Raw genomic sequence first — 15502 nt, forward strand, 5'->3', positions numbered from 1 at the left:
TGTCTGATCAATGGAAAATGGTACCAATGTACTGTCTGACATGGGTAATGATACCACTGGACTGTTGGACCATTGGGAGATGTTACAAATGGACTGTTTTATCATTGGGAGATGGTACCAATGGACTGTTTATCATTGGGAGATGGTACCAATGGACTGTTTATCATTGGGAGATGGTACCAATGGACTGTCTGACATGGGAAATGGTACCAATGGACTGTATGACCTATGTGAGATGGTACCAATGGACTGTTTATCATTGGGAGATGGTACCAATGGACTGTCTGACATAGGTAATGGTACCACTGGACTGTTGGACCATTGGGAGATGTTACAAATGGACAGTTTGATCAATGGGAAATGGTACCAATGGACTGTATGACCTATGCGAGATGGTACCAATGGACTGTCTGACATGGGTAATGGTACCACTGGACTGTTGGGCCACTGGGAGATGTTACAAATGGACAGTCTGATCAATGGGAAATGGTACCAATGGACTGTATATGAACCATGTGAGATGGTACCAATGGACTGTCTGACATGGGAAATGGTACCAATGGACTGTATGAGCTATGCGAGATGGTACAAATGGACTGTCTGACATGGGTAATGGTACCACTGGACTGTTGGACCATTGGGAGATGTTACAAATGGACACAGTCTGATCAATGGGAGATGGTCCCAATGGACTGTTTCATCATTGGGAGATGGTACCAATGGACTGTTTTATCATTGCAGGAGATGGTACCAATGTACTGTCTGACATGGGTAATGGTACCACTGGACCGTTGGACCATTGGGAGATGTTACAAATGGACTGTTTTATCATTGGGAGATGGTACCAATGGACTGTTTTATCATTGCGGGAGATGGTACCAATGGACTGTCTGACATGGGTAATGGTACCACTGGACCGTTGGGACTATTGGGAGATGTTACAAATGGACTGTTTCATCATTGGGAGATGGTACCAATGGACTGTTTTATCATTGCGGGAGATGGTACCAATGGACTGTCTGACAGGGTAATGGTACCACTGGACTGTTGGACTATTGGGAGATGTTACAAATGGACTGTTTTATCATTGGGAGATGGTACCAATGGACTGTTTATCATTGGGAGATGGTACCAATGGACTGTCTGACATGGGTAATGGTACCACTGGACTGTTGGACCATTGGGAGATGTTTCAAATGGACAGTTTGATCAATGGGAAATGGTACCAATGGACTGTATGACCTATGCGAGATGGTACCAATGGACTGTCTGACATGGGTAATGGTACCACTGGATTGTTGGACCACTGGGAGATGTTACAAATGGACAGTCTGATCAATGGGAAATGGTACCAATGGACTGTATGAACAATGTGAGATGGTACCAATGGACTGTCTGACATGGGAAATGGTACCAATGGACTGTATGACCTATGCGAGATGGTACCAATGGACTGTCTGACATGGGTAATGGTACCACTGGACTGTTGGACCACTGGGAGATGTTACAAATGGACAGTCTGATCAATGGGAAATGGTACCAATGGACTGTATGAACCATGTGAGATGGTACCAATGGACTGTCTGACATGGGAAATGGTACCAATGGACTGTATGACCTATGCGAGATGGTACCAATGGACTGTCTGACATGGGTAATGGTAACAATGGACTGTTTCAAATGGTAGATGGTACCAATGGCCTATCGGACCTTTGGGAGATGGTAACAATGGACTGCCTGATCAATTGGGATAGTACAAATGGACTCTGACCAGTGGGAGACGGAACCGATGGGCATTAGGACCAGTGGAAGATGGTATCAATGAACTGTCAGACACCAATGGAAGATGGTACCAATGGAGTGTCTGACCAATGCAAGATGGAATCGATGGGCATTAGGACCAATGTAAGATGATACCGATGGACTGTTTGACCAATTGGAGATGGTACCGTTAGACATTAGTACAAATTGAAGATAGCACCGATGGACATTAGGACCAATATGAAATTTTACCAATATCCTATCAGACTAAAGGGAGATGGTACACCTTTTATGCAAGTGGATCAAATTACCTCAAGGTACCTCAGACTTGCTCCTTTACCTCAGATTCAAACCTTTTTATCCATAGCAGTATCACCTTACTTTTTAGCATATGCAAGCTTGAACCGCCGGGTGAATGTACACACAAAGCACGGCATCTGTTTTCCACGGTCTTGAGTTGCTTCTCGCCACACCATCAGGCTGTTGACACGTACAAGGATATCTAGAATGTGTTCTTTGTCGTAATACTCCGTGATGACATCACAAAGGTCTTTCACGAACCAGGATCCTTCTTCCTCATTGCGCCACGCCTTCATTCCTGACAAGAGAATAATGATTTTTATTTTTACAATTCTGCTATTAAGAATACGGTAGACACATTATAGAATGGAATTCCGTCTTATAAAGAGTGGAGATTGATTCAAATTGATCACGACTTGATATTGATTGCAACTCTGTAATAAAGAGATCAGGGTTGGTGAGGTTGCGATCAACTGGAGGACTTACAAACAATCTAGATCAATCCTAACTCCTAAAGATGTACAAGGAGAACACAACTACCGGTAATGCATTTATACTGGATTTGAAAGTTTGTGCCTCAGTCTGGCCTTAAACACATTCACAGTGGGCTAGTTAACCCGCCGTTAACTGGGCATTATTTCAGACCAACAATGATTTGATGTCGACATACTACAATAAATGTACATGCATACAAATGCATGGTAAATAATTGTTTTTCTTTCTTCCACCCTGATATTAAATTAGTTTTAATATAAGCAGGAACATGAGAAAAACATGTCAGTGAAAGTTTGAGGAAAACCAGTTAAAAATAAGAAAGTTATGAATTTTTGAAGGTGCGGTCAATCAAATACAAATTGGCAACTCTGTGACGTATCTTGCGATGTCCTCTCCCGTTCGCCCATTACTAAACAAAAAAAAAAAAAATGTATTTTCTCTTGATTTTCAATCAAACATTCACATTTAAAGATAAAGGAGAGTTCTGGTAAAAAAAGAAAATGAATTCTTACAGAATCAAACGAAACTTACACTGAATGTTCAAGATTACAAATAAATGTCAAAATAAATAATAATAAAAAATAAATAAATTTGCCAAACAATCTTGGTAGAAAATGTATACTGGCTGAGTATTTGAGCATAGAAAGATTAGGAAATCAAGGTTAGTAGCCCCGACACCATTTGTGTAGTCCCATATACATCTGTCTGTGTACAGTGCTTGTTACTTTATCACAACTGGGCCAAGTTTATCATGATTTTGATGACTCCAGAATTTTGCAGTACACACCAATACTTACATGCTACATGATCAAATTTTTCTGATCTATTCTACACCTTTTCTTTCACAATGCAATTGGACGACCAGAACACATCTTTAAAGTAATTGTTTTTATACAACTCTTCTATGAATACAATCGATTCCATCATCAATAACTAAGAAAATGAAAGTTCATGAAATTTTCTGTAGGGAGCAAATTGGAGAAGAGCTCGCAAAATACTTCACAGTATTTCTAATTTTGTGTTTCAATGATGGCCAATTCCAAAATTCATAACTTTCCTATTTTTTTAATTTTTAAGGAAATACTGCTCAAACTTTCACTAATTTGTTTTTCTCATTTTTTTGCTTTTACCAAAACAAACTAAATGTTAGGGTGGACTTCTCCTTTGATCTATACTGGTGTTAAAATTGTTGCCATGGAGTCACTCAAGACCAGGGGGGTGTTTCACAAAGATCCTAAGTAGAACTTAACTCTAAGTTGGACTTAAAAATTATGGACAGCCATTGGAGTCTTAAAATGAAATATATTCAAAAGCAGAAATTCAAGTATTTTAGACTTTTTATAAATTCCACATCCAGAACATGAAATCTCCTTGATGATAGAAAGTATGAATGATTTGAATCAACATTTCATGCAATTTTTAAATTGGGAAGAGTTATATACTACACCTAGGGGGTGTTTCACAAAGACCCTAAGTTTAACTTATCTCTAGTTGGACTTAATAATTATGGAAGCCATTAGCATCCTTGAAAATATTTTGAAAAAGTTATTTTAAAAGGCTTACAATTTTGATTCAAATCATTCATATTTTCTATTATCATGGGAGATTTCATGTTCTTGATGTGGAATTTATGAAAAGTCTAAAATACTTCAATTTTTGCTTTTGAATACATTTCAAAATAAGGCTACAAATGGCTCTCCATAATAATCAAATCCAACTTAGAGTTAAGTTTGACTTCAAATCTTTGTGAAACACCCCCCTAGTCTGTTTAGAGTCAGAATGTCATGAACTCACACACGCCCTTCTGACTCGATCTCAACAGACAAATAACAAAATCATACCTTCAGAGGTTGCATACGCAATAAGAATGTCAGAGTTGACGGGGCGGGTCGTGACGGCTGGCTGGGGATAGTTCATCATCCCTGGATTAGACATTTCCGCAGGGCTATCAGACAAAGATACACTTCTCTGCAACTCTTTCCCACGACAGGATTGGATAATGAAGACCTTTGGCTTGTCTGCATGGTAGGTAGACAGAAAGAGAGGTATGATCTTAATAGAAAAATGCACATTTTCAATTTTTGGAGACTTAGTAGCAACTCGTGGATTTCATTAACAGATGAATTTCTCTGTGATCATTTATACTGCATAGTAATGCAAGAATGCAACTTACATGTAAAGTCAATGGTCACTTCAAGTGACTTTTGTATAATATATTATTTTTGTTTGAGATATCTCATTTATCGATGATTCCTATGTAATTATGTACAAGGTTGAAAAAAAGGACACAAAATATTATTATACACATTATTCATACAGATATGGAAGTTAATATGAATATTGGTTTATTGAGTGTCGTACCCATACATAGCCGACGTATCCCCTGGAAATATCGATAAGGACGAAAACATACTTGATTTGAGTTTTGAGAGATAGAAGAAGGAAGTACCTCGGACAGCGACATATCATATGACACAAAGCTCGGTGAATACACATAGGACCTTTGTTGTGCACACCTATCCACATCTGAACGACCATTTAAGATAAGTGCCTTGCCTAACCATGCAACTGATTCCTGAGCACTATTTTTGTCTTGTTACGTAGTGAAGTCGATGCTGATAGGGTTAAGGCTTGTTCAATTACGGTGCACTTTTTTTATGTGTGCATGATTGGCAACTGTGCGCAAAAAGGATTTGGACATATCCACTGAGGTGTGTTATATAATACAGAAATGTTAAGCGTATTACACTTAAAGGTACTATGTCCCTTTTGCAGGCCAAAAAAATGAAAAGGTTAAATTCCAATGGCATTTGAAAGATAATACTAATTTAGAACTCCCCTTAAAAAAATGGGGCTTGAAAATGTCTTTAAGTGGGAAAATAATGACTATTAGTTGTCAAATCGACTATAGAGCCATAGAGCCAATAAGTATTAGTCTTGATTTTGAGACCATTGTACCACATGGTCGTACGTTTTATGCTGCGCAAAGATTCAATCAGTTTAATTTTGGCCATTACAAGAAGTGGGTTATTGAAGTAGACAAATCCTTTACAGCTCATTTTATGTATGTTATTACCAAAGAAGAAGAAAAAGCCAATCAGTCACTCAATACTGACAATAGTGTCTGACAGTGAAGTCTAGCAAGAAAACAGGTTTCCTCGCATAATTTGAATATAAGGACACTGCTAACGTTTAAATTTCACAGATAGGATATACATGACATATTCATAATTCCTGCAAAGTTCTTCAGAATTTGAGGTTGGCTGCAAAAGGGACATAGTATCTTTAACGTTCATATAAAATATCTGAACAAGTATAATTGATGCATCTCTCCAGTTAATTGTTTCATTGTTTATTTTTTTTTAATATCAATTACTTTTCATTGCTGGTATCTGGTCTCCATGGAAATTGCTGACAATTTCCTCAACCAACATCCAATCACCATCAGCCATGAGTACTGCATCCTGCAAAACAATAAACAAAGAAATGATTAATATACCCAGACGTTGTATGTCGGACAGGTTGTGTATCCGAACAGTTGATTTAAAAACGGTAGTGGAAGAAGTTTACAAGCTATATTTCATAAATCTTCTTATACTTATGTTGGACAATAATATAAAGAAAAGATATTCATTAAATTATATTTATTTGATGAACATTTTCTGTTAGATCCAAAGGCAAACAAGGAATTGTTATGTTTAGTATTAAAGTGTCGGGACAACCCAATTTCCCCTATCATATTACAAGATCAAAGAATAGCCATGAATACAGAATTACAAACGCTTTAATTTTGTGATTTACATATACTCTGATGAGTGCAAAATGAAAAGCTTTAGTACGTTAGTAATCATTACGATTCTTCAACAGTAAATAATCAAATAAGTGTACTTTAAGGCATACTGGAACATCAGTTCATTTAATAAACAATTTTAATTAAAAACTATTTGGAAGAATAAGTGGTGCCTAAATGAGAAGGAAAAGCTGAGAGTCTTGTGGCCGAGTGGTATAAGGCGCTTGACTGGAGATACAAAGGTCGAGGGTTCGAATCCCAACACGGCACTAATATCCTTTGGCAAGATATTAACCTGCACTAATATCCTTTGGCAAGATATTAACCTGCACTTGCTACTCTCCACCCAGCTGTTAAATGGGTACCGGCCATGTAGGATGTGACCATCATTGTTGGTCAAACAGTTTTTGAGCGCCAAGTAACGCCTGGCTGAAATGCTCCCCAGGGAGTGGAGATTGTGCGGGCAAGTATTGAATCCAATAACCGGGGCAATAGTAAATCTGTAAAGCGCTTTAGAGACACCATAGATGTATTAAGCGCTATATAAAAGCTGAATATTATAATTATTATTCATTGTGAACTCAATAATGAAACTATGAAATATTATGGGTTACCTTCATGCGCCTGTCAGCTCCATCCTTTGGTTCTCCATGAGAACCGAGAATAAAAATGAAGCTCTTGTAGTGACCCGTCGAAAGTGTATTCTTCAGGGCTTTCAAGTACTCCTTAAGCTCTCTCAGGGGTACATCTTGCTCGTACTGAAGGTGAAATCCCTTGAGGACATTTTCAAACAGATGACGGACGTTTTTCTCATCAGCCTCAGCACCTGGAGAGGGGCAAAACAAAAATTCTTTGTCACCTTTTTGAAACCCCAATTCATTCCATATTGTCATATTAACACAGATGCGTCATTCTCTGTCATCTTTAAAGAAACAAAATTGTTCAATACCATAATTTCATACAAAGATGGGTCATTAAATCTTACCGCCATTTTAAAACCCTGAATCATTCAATATTGTCATATCATTGTAATCAAGTATCAAGTATCAAGTTTATTTGTCTTCCAGAAAACACATGTGACAAAATATAATAGAGTATAATCATTACAGGGCGTGATCAGGCTTTGTAATGTTATCAGATTCAATTATGATAGTACATTACAATGACAGATATCAATACTCATACTTGAATTACATAGAAATTATATTGAGGAGTTAAGGCAATAAGAATTAGGCAATGATCTGAAAACGTCCTAACGTTTTTTGTTTGTTTGTTTGTTTTGGGGGTTCAGGCCCAGCCAAGTATCTGTAGCCGCTAGTAAACATTCCAAGGGGGTGTTTCACAAAGATCCTAAGTTGAACTTATCTCTAATTAAAGTTGGACTTAACAATTATGGAAAGTCGTTAGCATCTTTGACAATATTTTGTAAAAGTTATTTTAAAAGGCATAAAATATTGATTTAAATCATTCATATTTTCTATTATCAAGGAGATTTCATGTTCTTGATGTGGATGATGTAAAAAGTCTAAACTACTTGAATTTTGATTTTGAATATATTTTAATTTAAGGCTACAAATGGCTCTCCATAAGATTTAAGTCCACCTTAGAGTTAAGTTCTACTTGGGATCTTTGTGAAACACCCCCAGGACTCAAAGTAACATCTTACCCCTCCGGTGATCTGATTTTCCAATGAAAAAGTTGTTGATAAAGAGCACAAAGCCACGCCCGGGCTCGTATTCAGTGCGACAGTCAAACGGGATGTTCCCATCTGCATATTGTCCGGATGTAGCTGAACCTGCTCTTGACTGCCCATCAGCTATATCAAAGGAAAAAAAATCATAATAATAGATTTGATAAGAATTTTATTAGGAGCACTTGTTTTGTTGTTGTGTGTGACTTCTGAATTGCCATTCTGTTTTCAATTGTTATAAATGAACTTGCTTCATTGTTATGAAACATTTTTCAATTTTCCTATGTTGATGTGAAAATATATTAAACTACTGGCATCAACTGTACTATCAATCTTGTAAAAATCTATCCAATTGAATTCAATAACAATAATTGCTGTTTAACTTACTCTGTTTTCGTAAATATCTATTTACAACATGTTAATGTACATTTTAACCTTATAACCATATTTTATGTTTTCTTGAATGTTCTTTAAAACAATTTCTTAAAACAATGAACAAAAATTGATTTTAAATTGAAAACCTCTTGCACACTTCATAAGTTTAACAGCCAGAAAAAACCCCAAAAACAGCACTGGAATAAGATTTCGGAAGATATGTGTAGCTCTCTTTCTGACCTCACGAGCAGTGTTTACTCTGTGTATATCAATTTGTTATCATCCTCTGACCCCTACCGTCCCTAATGCATAGGACAAAAGAGATTCTATGACAGTATCTCTTTGATAGGGGTAGTTAAATTGCATCGAAACATTTGAAAATGTAAACTATTTAAAAATCAAAATAGGTATCTTATCCAATGAAACATGGACATTGGCTACAATTGCTCTAGGCTTTAATTCCTCAAAGATGCAGGTTTAGGGTTAAAGGTGCAAATGAGTTTAAGCTTAGGGTTAGGTATAGTGTTTGGTCAGGTTTGAAGTTTGGTTTGTGTAGGATAGTGATCGCTGAGCAATTGTCGTTGTAGCATACATCGTAATACCAATCCTACTAACCAACTGAGGGTGAGTATGATTGGGGAGCTGGCTGCTGAGGAGCTCCCGTCCAACCACCTTGGTGTGAGTACTGAGGGTTTGTAGGTTGGGCCATGTGGGAGGGCGCTATACCACCCTGTTGGTAGGGGATCTGGTGGCTTGGTGAAGCACGAGGCGCAGGCTGAGTGGGCGGTCTCATCAGACTGTCTGGGTAGTTAGGGTACTGTTGGTGGGGTGCAGCATGATGCACAGGATGCTGAGGAGGTCCCATCGAACTGTGTTGGTAGCTACGAGGGTCATATGGGGGTGGATGGGGGAAAGGCTGTTGCGGGGGGTACCCGCCATGGTTGTCCATAGGGGAATCAAGTTCTGGATGCTTTACAGGCCAGCCTGAAAGACACAGAAAAAGAGAAATTTAACAACACAACCGATATCACACCTTTCCTGCAGCTGTTAATATCATACTTGAGCTATGGACACTTTACAGGCCACTCTGACAGTCATAGAAACAGAGAAAAGTTTAACACAAAATGATCACACCTGATGACTATTCAAGAGATCACTAAAATAAATACTACTTATCCAGATATTTAGAAATGTAGGTCAAATGTTTAGAACTCCTTTACCGTTCTATATACGATACAAATAAGTTACTATTACGTTATATATATATATATATATATATATGTCCAACTCATTATTTATACGCTATGTATAGGCCCAAAATTGAAGAAAACATTGGTAGTTCAGCATATGCCAGAGATTTAGAGAAATGTTGATACGTCGGCATACGCTGGCTAAATCATCAAGGTGTGACAGGGCCATTACATGGTTTATCAGGATGGACTTTGCCTTTTAAAGATACTGACTGTATCAAACTGGTTCAACTTACGTATTGCAATTAAAGAATTCTCGGCTTGAGTTACATAATCCCGAAGCGGCTGTGAATCAATGGCATCCGCGAGCTTCCGCAATATTCCATATTCACCAATCTATATGATGCAAATAAGAGATATTAATGAAATAAGAATGAGAAAAAGAATGTCTTACTGCAAAAACTACAATAATGAGGTAAATTTGTTACTTTATTTTTCTTCTGGGAAGGGGGTGGCTATGTCAAGTTCACTGATATTGTTTAGAGAGTAAATTCATACATATTATGTCTAATTGCCTGTTATTAGCTAAATAAAGCACAAATAAAATGTACATAAAAGCAAAGGCATTTCAATATTCTTGAATTCTAGCAATGAGGGGAAATATGATAGAGGTTTCAGTTTCAGTTTCATTCATTTCTCCTCAAGACATCAACAGAAGATTTTGTTTATAAGAAAATATTAACAAGGCTATATTCAATTTGTTTAAGTCCATAATATTAAAAACTTTTAATAATGAGGACAATAATGGTCCACAGTGAGAAAGGTAAGGTGAGTAAGTGATAATTTTCATTGCCATTTTTGTAAAAGACATATTCTATTAATATGTATTTGAAAAGTATGACCCCAGGCTATATTACAATAATTTAGGTAAGGTAACAAGGAAGCAAAGAAAAACAAATAATGAAATGATACCGGCCGTGTCAATAGGCCTCCAAATCTCCAAATATAATTGTGTATTTGATTTAAATAGACCTGTTTACAAAGTTCGACATAGGTCGTGCAGACGTTTTGAACTAGTTTATATTGATGACTTGCAAACCGTCCTTGTTTTCACGAAGTGACGGTAGTGAGGAAAATCGTCACGCAAAGTGAATGCAATTTTTTTCACTACCGTCACTTCGAGAAAACAGCGACGAAACGTGCGAGAATATTACTGGGCAAAGCAAATTCCATCCCGCATAGAGATGCCACTATGCGTAGGAGGCGATTCAAATAGTTGGTAACCAATGGTTGATCTCAGACAAACCAAAGTTTTAGTAAGCTGTGAACCCTGCAATGGCAAAAAAGAAGGTGAAAATTAAAAGAAGTTATGTTATACTTACTTTAATCTTGCCTTTTCTCTTTAATTTTTCTAAAACATCATCGGTTGTTTTAAGCTCCCTTTGAATCTCTCCTGCTTTGAATCCACCGAAAGCCTTCTGTTTCAGTTCCTCTATAAGAGAAGAGATTATGCAAAGCAAACAGGAAAATTAATCTCAAAATGTAGGTCCATGCATAATCTGAATCAGAGTTAAAATTGAATCTTCCAAGAAGACTGCATGACAAAATATTCACTTAGAAAATCATGGAGTATTAAACTGCCAATTCATACAGAGCATACATGTTCAAACCTGATACAAACCTATAGACACGACTATAAAAACATGAGAGCTCTGCCCCCCCCCTAAACTAAGTGTTATTCTAAGCATGCATATGCTTGTTCCCTACCTTTGAAAGCACCCCCATATCTCTAATGTAAAAGTCAATATGGACCAGACTTTGTCCAGACTTTTGGGGCAAAAAAGTACCCCTTTACTGAAGATTAACGGAACACTAATGCAGTCCCTCTGACCCCGGAGTGGGGGGGGGGGGGGGGGGGGGGAGCTCTGTAATGCACCTCATTTGTGAAGTATGGGCAAATAACCAAGAAGGGCTCTGTAAAACTCTGACCATAGTTGATATGGAGGCATGATGGCTCAGTGGTAGAGCAGTGGATACATAACGGGGAGGTCCCGCATTTGAAACCAAGTCCATGCTCCAGTGCTCTTTGGTATACGGTAGCTATAAGGCATTAATCCTCATTACCAAGTCCCTCTGACATAAATTCATTGGTACCCTGGTTGCTTACTCAGAGAAAAAAATACACGAGGGCTCGGGGCGAATTAGCCTCCGAAATGCCCAAAAGAGCCCCCAAAGTCTGAAAAGAGCCCCCAAATTTTGCATAGAGTTCAATGCAAAACAAATTAAAGAGTGTTATTTTCATGCAAGCAAGCTTGAAAAGTAGCCCCCGAAATTTTTAAAGTAATTTTTAACCTGTGCTTACTCATAAACATAGTCATACATAACTTTCTTAGCAGTCAGGTAAGACCAATCGACCAACTAACCAAAAAGTATTTAATAATGGCTTACTACTTTATAAGCATCTTACGAACACACATGCACACACAAATAACTGAACTGTTATCACGAGGACAACCAGCACTGACTATCCCCATTAAAACTACAGAAACTACCCCTGAACAATTACTTATCAGAAAGGACAATAATCGCTGCGCAACTTTCCAATCCCCTGACAACTATCCCCTGGAACAATATGCCTGTCACTTGGACAATAACCCCCCCCCCCCCCTGAAACCCTCACCCAAACCTATAACCATCTCTACATAGCTTTCTGAGGGTAAAGGGTTTTGCCAAGGGATGTGATTTTCCAAGGGATAGTTGGGTGGAGGGGGGGGGGGGGGGGGGGTAGTACATGCATCTGTCCTGGGGGTAGTTTTCCTGGGGTAACTGTTACAGGGTGGTACTAGAGAGTGTGTGAGGGGGGGGGGGGGGGTAATTGTCGTGGGGGTGTCGTCCTGAGTGTAGTTGTCCTGGGAGCAGAGTCTGCAGGGAGTATATAGTTGTCCTTATACAAACACTATTAAAGGGCTGTCAGACATAACCAAAGGCAATGACGATAATGATAACAATTCTATATTTAACCCACTGAATTATCTGGTTCCCATAGCCAGTGGTTTTACATATTCATGACCTTATTCAGATGTACACACATCATAGTAGGGTATACCTATTTAAAAAAATCTTGTAATCGTTCCTTTTTTTGGTGAGGTCTGACCGGCCCTGTATATTTACACTCTCAAAAGAAAAATCTTACGCTTGATGTCGTCGAGTTCCCGGTCTGTTATTTCAGCGCTGATGTTTTTGAATAATTCTCGCTGAATTTGTTCTGCTCTCTCTTCCCCCGACATATCTCCGGTTGTTCTTCAAAATGATGTACCACAGAAATAAATATCACAACTTTCCTCCAAGTTTAGAATCTGATCGAGTCTCGAAACTGAAAAAAACAACAAAAACAAATGCAAGAGCTTTCTCAGTCAGTGATAAAATGAAGTACAATGGCGCTGTTGTGTGGGATTCCTGATTAAACTTTATTTTTTGGACAAGGTTGTTGACAAAAGGCTTTGTAAAAAAAACAGGCACTACTGCAGCAATTTGATCAGTAAGAGTTGCTAAATACAAACCTGTTGAATTTTATCATGATATAATTAAACAAGTTCCTATTGATCAAGAACATTCCAGACTGGGTGAACAGACTTATTGAACAAAGTTTAATATGCATGGTTAATATTGGTAGCTTGTAGCCAGATCTATTATAAACATGGCATATCGTTGATGTTATCATTATTATCATTATCATTGTTATTATTGCAGTATTATTATTATCATTATCTTTATTATTATTATTATAATCGTTATTATTATCATTATAATAGTAGTAGTATATTACTATAATTATTATCATTATCATTATTATTATACAGAGATTCTGGAAGAATGCTGTTCTCAGTAGTCGGGCTTCCAGTTCAAATCATCATTATCATCATTGTTATCAGTATAATATTGTTATCAATACATGTATATTTATATTGTTGCTATTAGTATTTAAAATCGAAGCATTTCTCTAATCCTAACTTTTAAAGTCTACTTTTTCAACAATACATAGTATAGTAAATGCAAAAATAATACGTGCCGGGAAATCGTCTTGCTTTATTATTGGATGCTACGACTGTTAAATGGCAAAAAGGAAAGTACAACAATTGTTCAATGAAATTCACTAATTCAGGGAGGAAATCACAATATTTACAAGTAAAAGAGAGTATATTGCAGCTCAAATGTTCACTTGTTGTTTCTCTTACTTTTCTGCTTTTATTAAAACAGTTAATATCAGGTATAGAACCACCCCCCCTCCCCCACCCCCCAGTTTAATGCTAAATTGTAGTGCTCTACAATTGTGAAATGGGGGGGGGGGGGGGGTATTTATTCTTTTACCGTACTGTATACTACTAGTTTCAAATCAATATTTGATTAAATGCACTTCTATTAAATAAAGGTACTATGTCCCATTTACAGGCCAAAAAAATGAAAAAGTTAAATTCCAACTGCATTTGAAAGATAATACTAATTTAGAACTTCCCTAAAAAAGGTGGGGCTTGAAAATGTCTTGAAGTGGGAAAATAACGACTATTAGTTGCCAAATCGACTTTAGGGCTATAGAGCCCAAAAGTAATAGTCTTGATTTTCAGACAATTGTACCGAATGGTCATACGTTTTATGCTGCGCAAAGATTCAATCAGTTTAATCTTGGCCATCACAAGAAGTGGGTTATTGATGTAGACAAATGCTCATGTATACCCTTTACAACTCTTTTCATGTATGTTATTACCAAAGAAGAAAAAGCCAGTCAGTCACTCAATAGTGTCTGACAGTGAAGTCTAGCAAGTAAACGAGTTTCCTTGCATAATTTGAATATGAGGACACTGCTAACGTTTAAATTTCACAGATAGGACATACATGACATATTCATAATTCCTGCAAAGTTCTACAGAATTTGAGGTTGGCTGCAAAAGGGACATAGTCATAGGTCTATGTACCTTTAAATCATTAGTATTATCATGATTATAACTATAAGAGTAAGACAGTTGACACATGTTAATTGACACGTATCAACGTAGACACTCCAGCAAAGCATATAGAGAGTATGACATCGGCGTAAATATTCATAATTGAATGACACACGCCCTTAAAACTAAAACAACAACAACAACAATTGATTAACTCCGGGAAGCTCCAACACCGGCGCCGGTGTTGGAGCTTCCCGAAGTTAGACATTGATAATTAGCATACACTAGCTAAATGTACAGCTTTTACTAAATAGATCTACTGACTACTGACCGTGAATAATATATTGTACTTCCCGCCGATCACAGTCAGGTTTGAACACTTGTCATGCCGCGGTATTTTTAGCCCATGAGTATATCTAACTGTACATGTAGAATTGCGAAACAGGTATCCATGCAGGCCGCATTGATTGGTGTGCATGCAGTGGTAAATTACAAGTGTTAATTGATGTGCTGCGCTGGCTGAGCGAGTGACGTTTAAATTTCCAGGGAACGAGTTCCGGGTTGTTCGCTGAGTTCACCTATGCAATATGTTGAACATAAAAGCGGATGGTTTATGGAATCAGCGAAATCTTGGGGATTCCCCGACTATTTATTGACAGTTTGGAGCAGCAAATCAATCCACGCTTTCGGTCTTTCGAAATGAGGTGTTGGAGGAGTATATGCAGAGGACAGTAGCGGATCCATGGTGACGGTGGGGCATGGGGGCCCGGGCCCCACCCCTCGCAAAAAAAAAAAAGGATTAACAGAAGATGATTACGACAATTTAATCTTTAACAAAAAAGACAAAAAGACGGGCCGGCCCCCACCCCTGTTATGTGAAGAAGAAAACAAATGGTATTTTACCCTCCCCGCCCCGCCCCTGCTTTTGCGCCGCACAATATTTTCTCACGAATTGGGCCCC

The 15502-nt window shown here is 37.8% G+C and overlaps 1 protein-coding gene across 1 annotated transcript; it reads right to left on the reverse strand.

Moving 5' to 3' along the window:
• Positions 1–928: 928 nt before the first annotated feature.
• On the reverse strand, positions 929–15285 carry LOC100891400. Its single transcript, XM_003727926.3, has 10 exons — positions 14873–15285; positions 12795–12974; positions 10984–11093; positions 9898–9997; positions 9027–9395; positions 8013–8162; positions 6961–7172; positions 5933–6020; positions 4398–4574; positions 929–2359 (listed from the first exon to the last, which is right to left on the reverse strand). The coding sequence occupies exons 2-10, from the start codon at positions 12886–12888 to the stop codon at positions 2139–2141; spliced, it is 1521 nt and encodes a 506-aa protein (XP_003727974.2). The 5' UTR covers positions 12889–12974; positions 14873–15285; the 3' UTR covers positions 929–2138.
• Between the last annotated feature and the right edge of the window lie 217 nt (positions 15286–15502).

The sequence above is a fragment of the Strongylocentrotus purpuratus genome, unplaced genomic scaffold, assembly GCF_000002235.5.
Source record: "Strongylocentrotus purpuratus isolate Spur 01 unplaced genomic scaffold, Spur_5.0 spur5_scaffold_4, whole genome shotgun sequence".
Taxonomy (NCBI): Eukaryota; Metazoa; Echinodermata; class Echinoidea; order Camarodonta; family Strongylocentrotidae; genus Strongylocentrotus; species Strongylocentrotus purpuratus.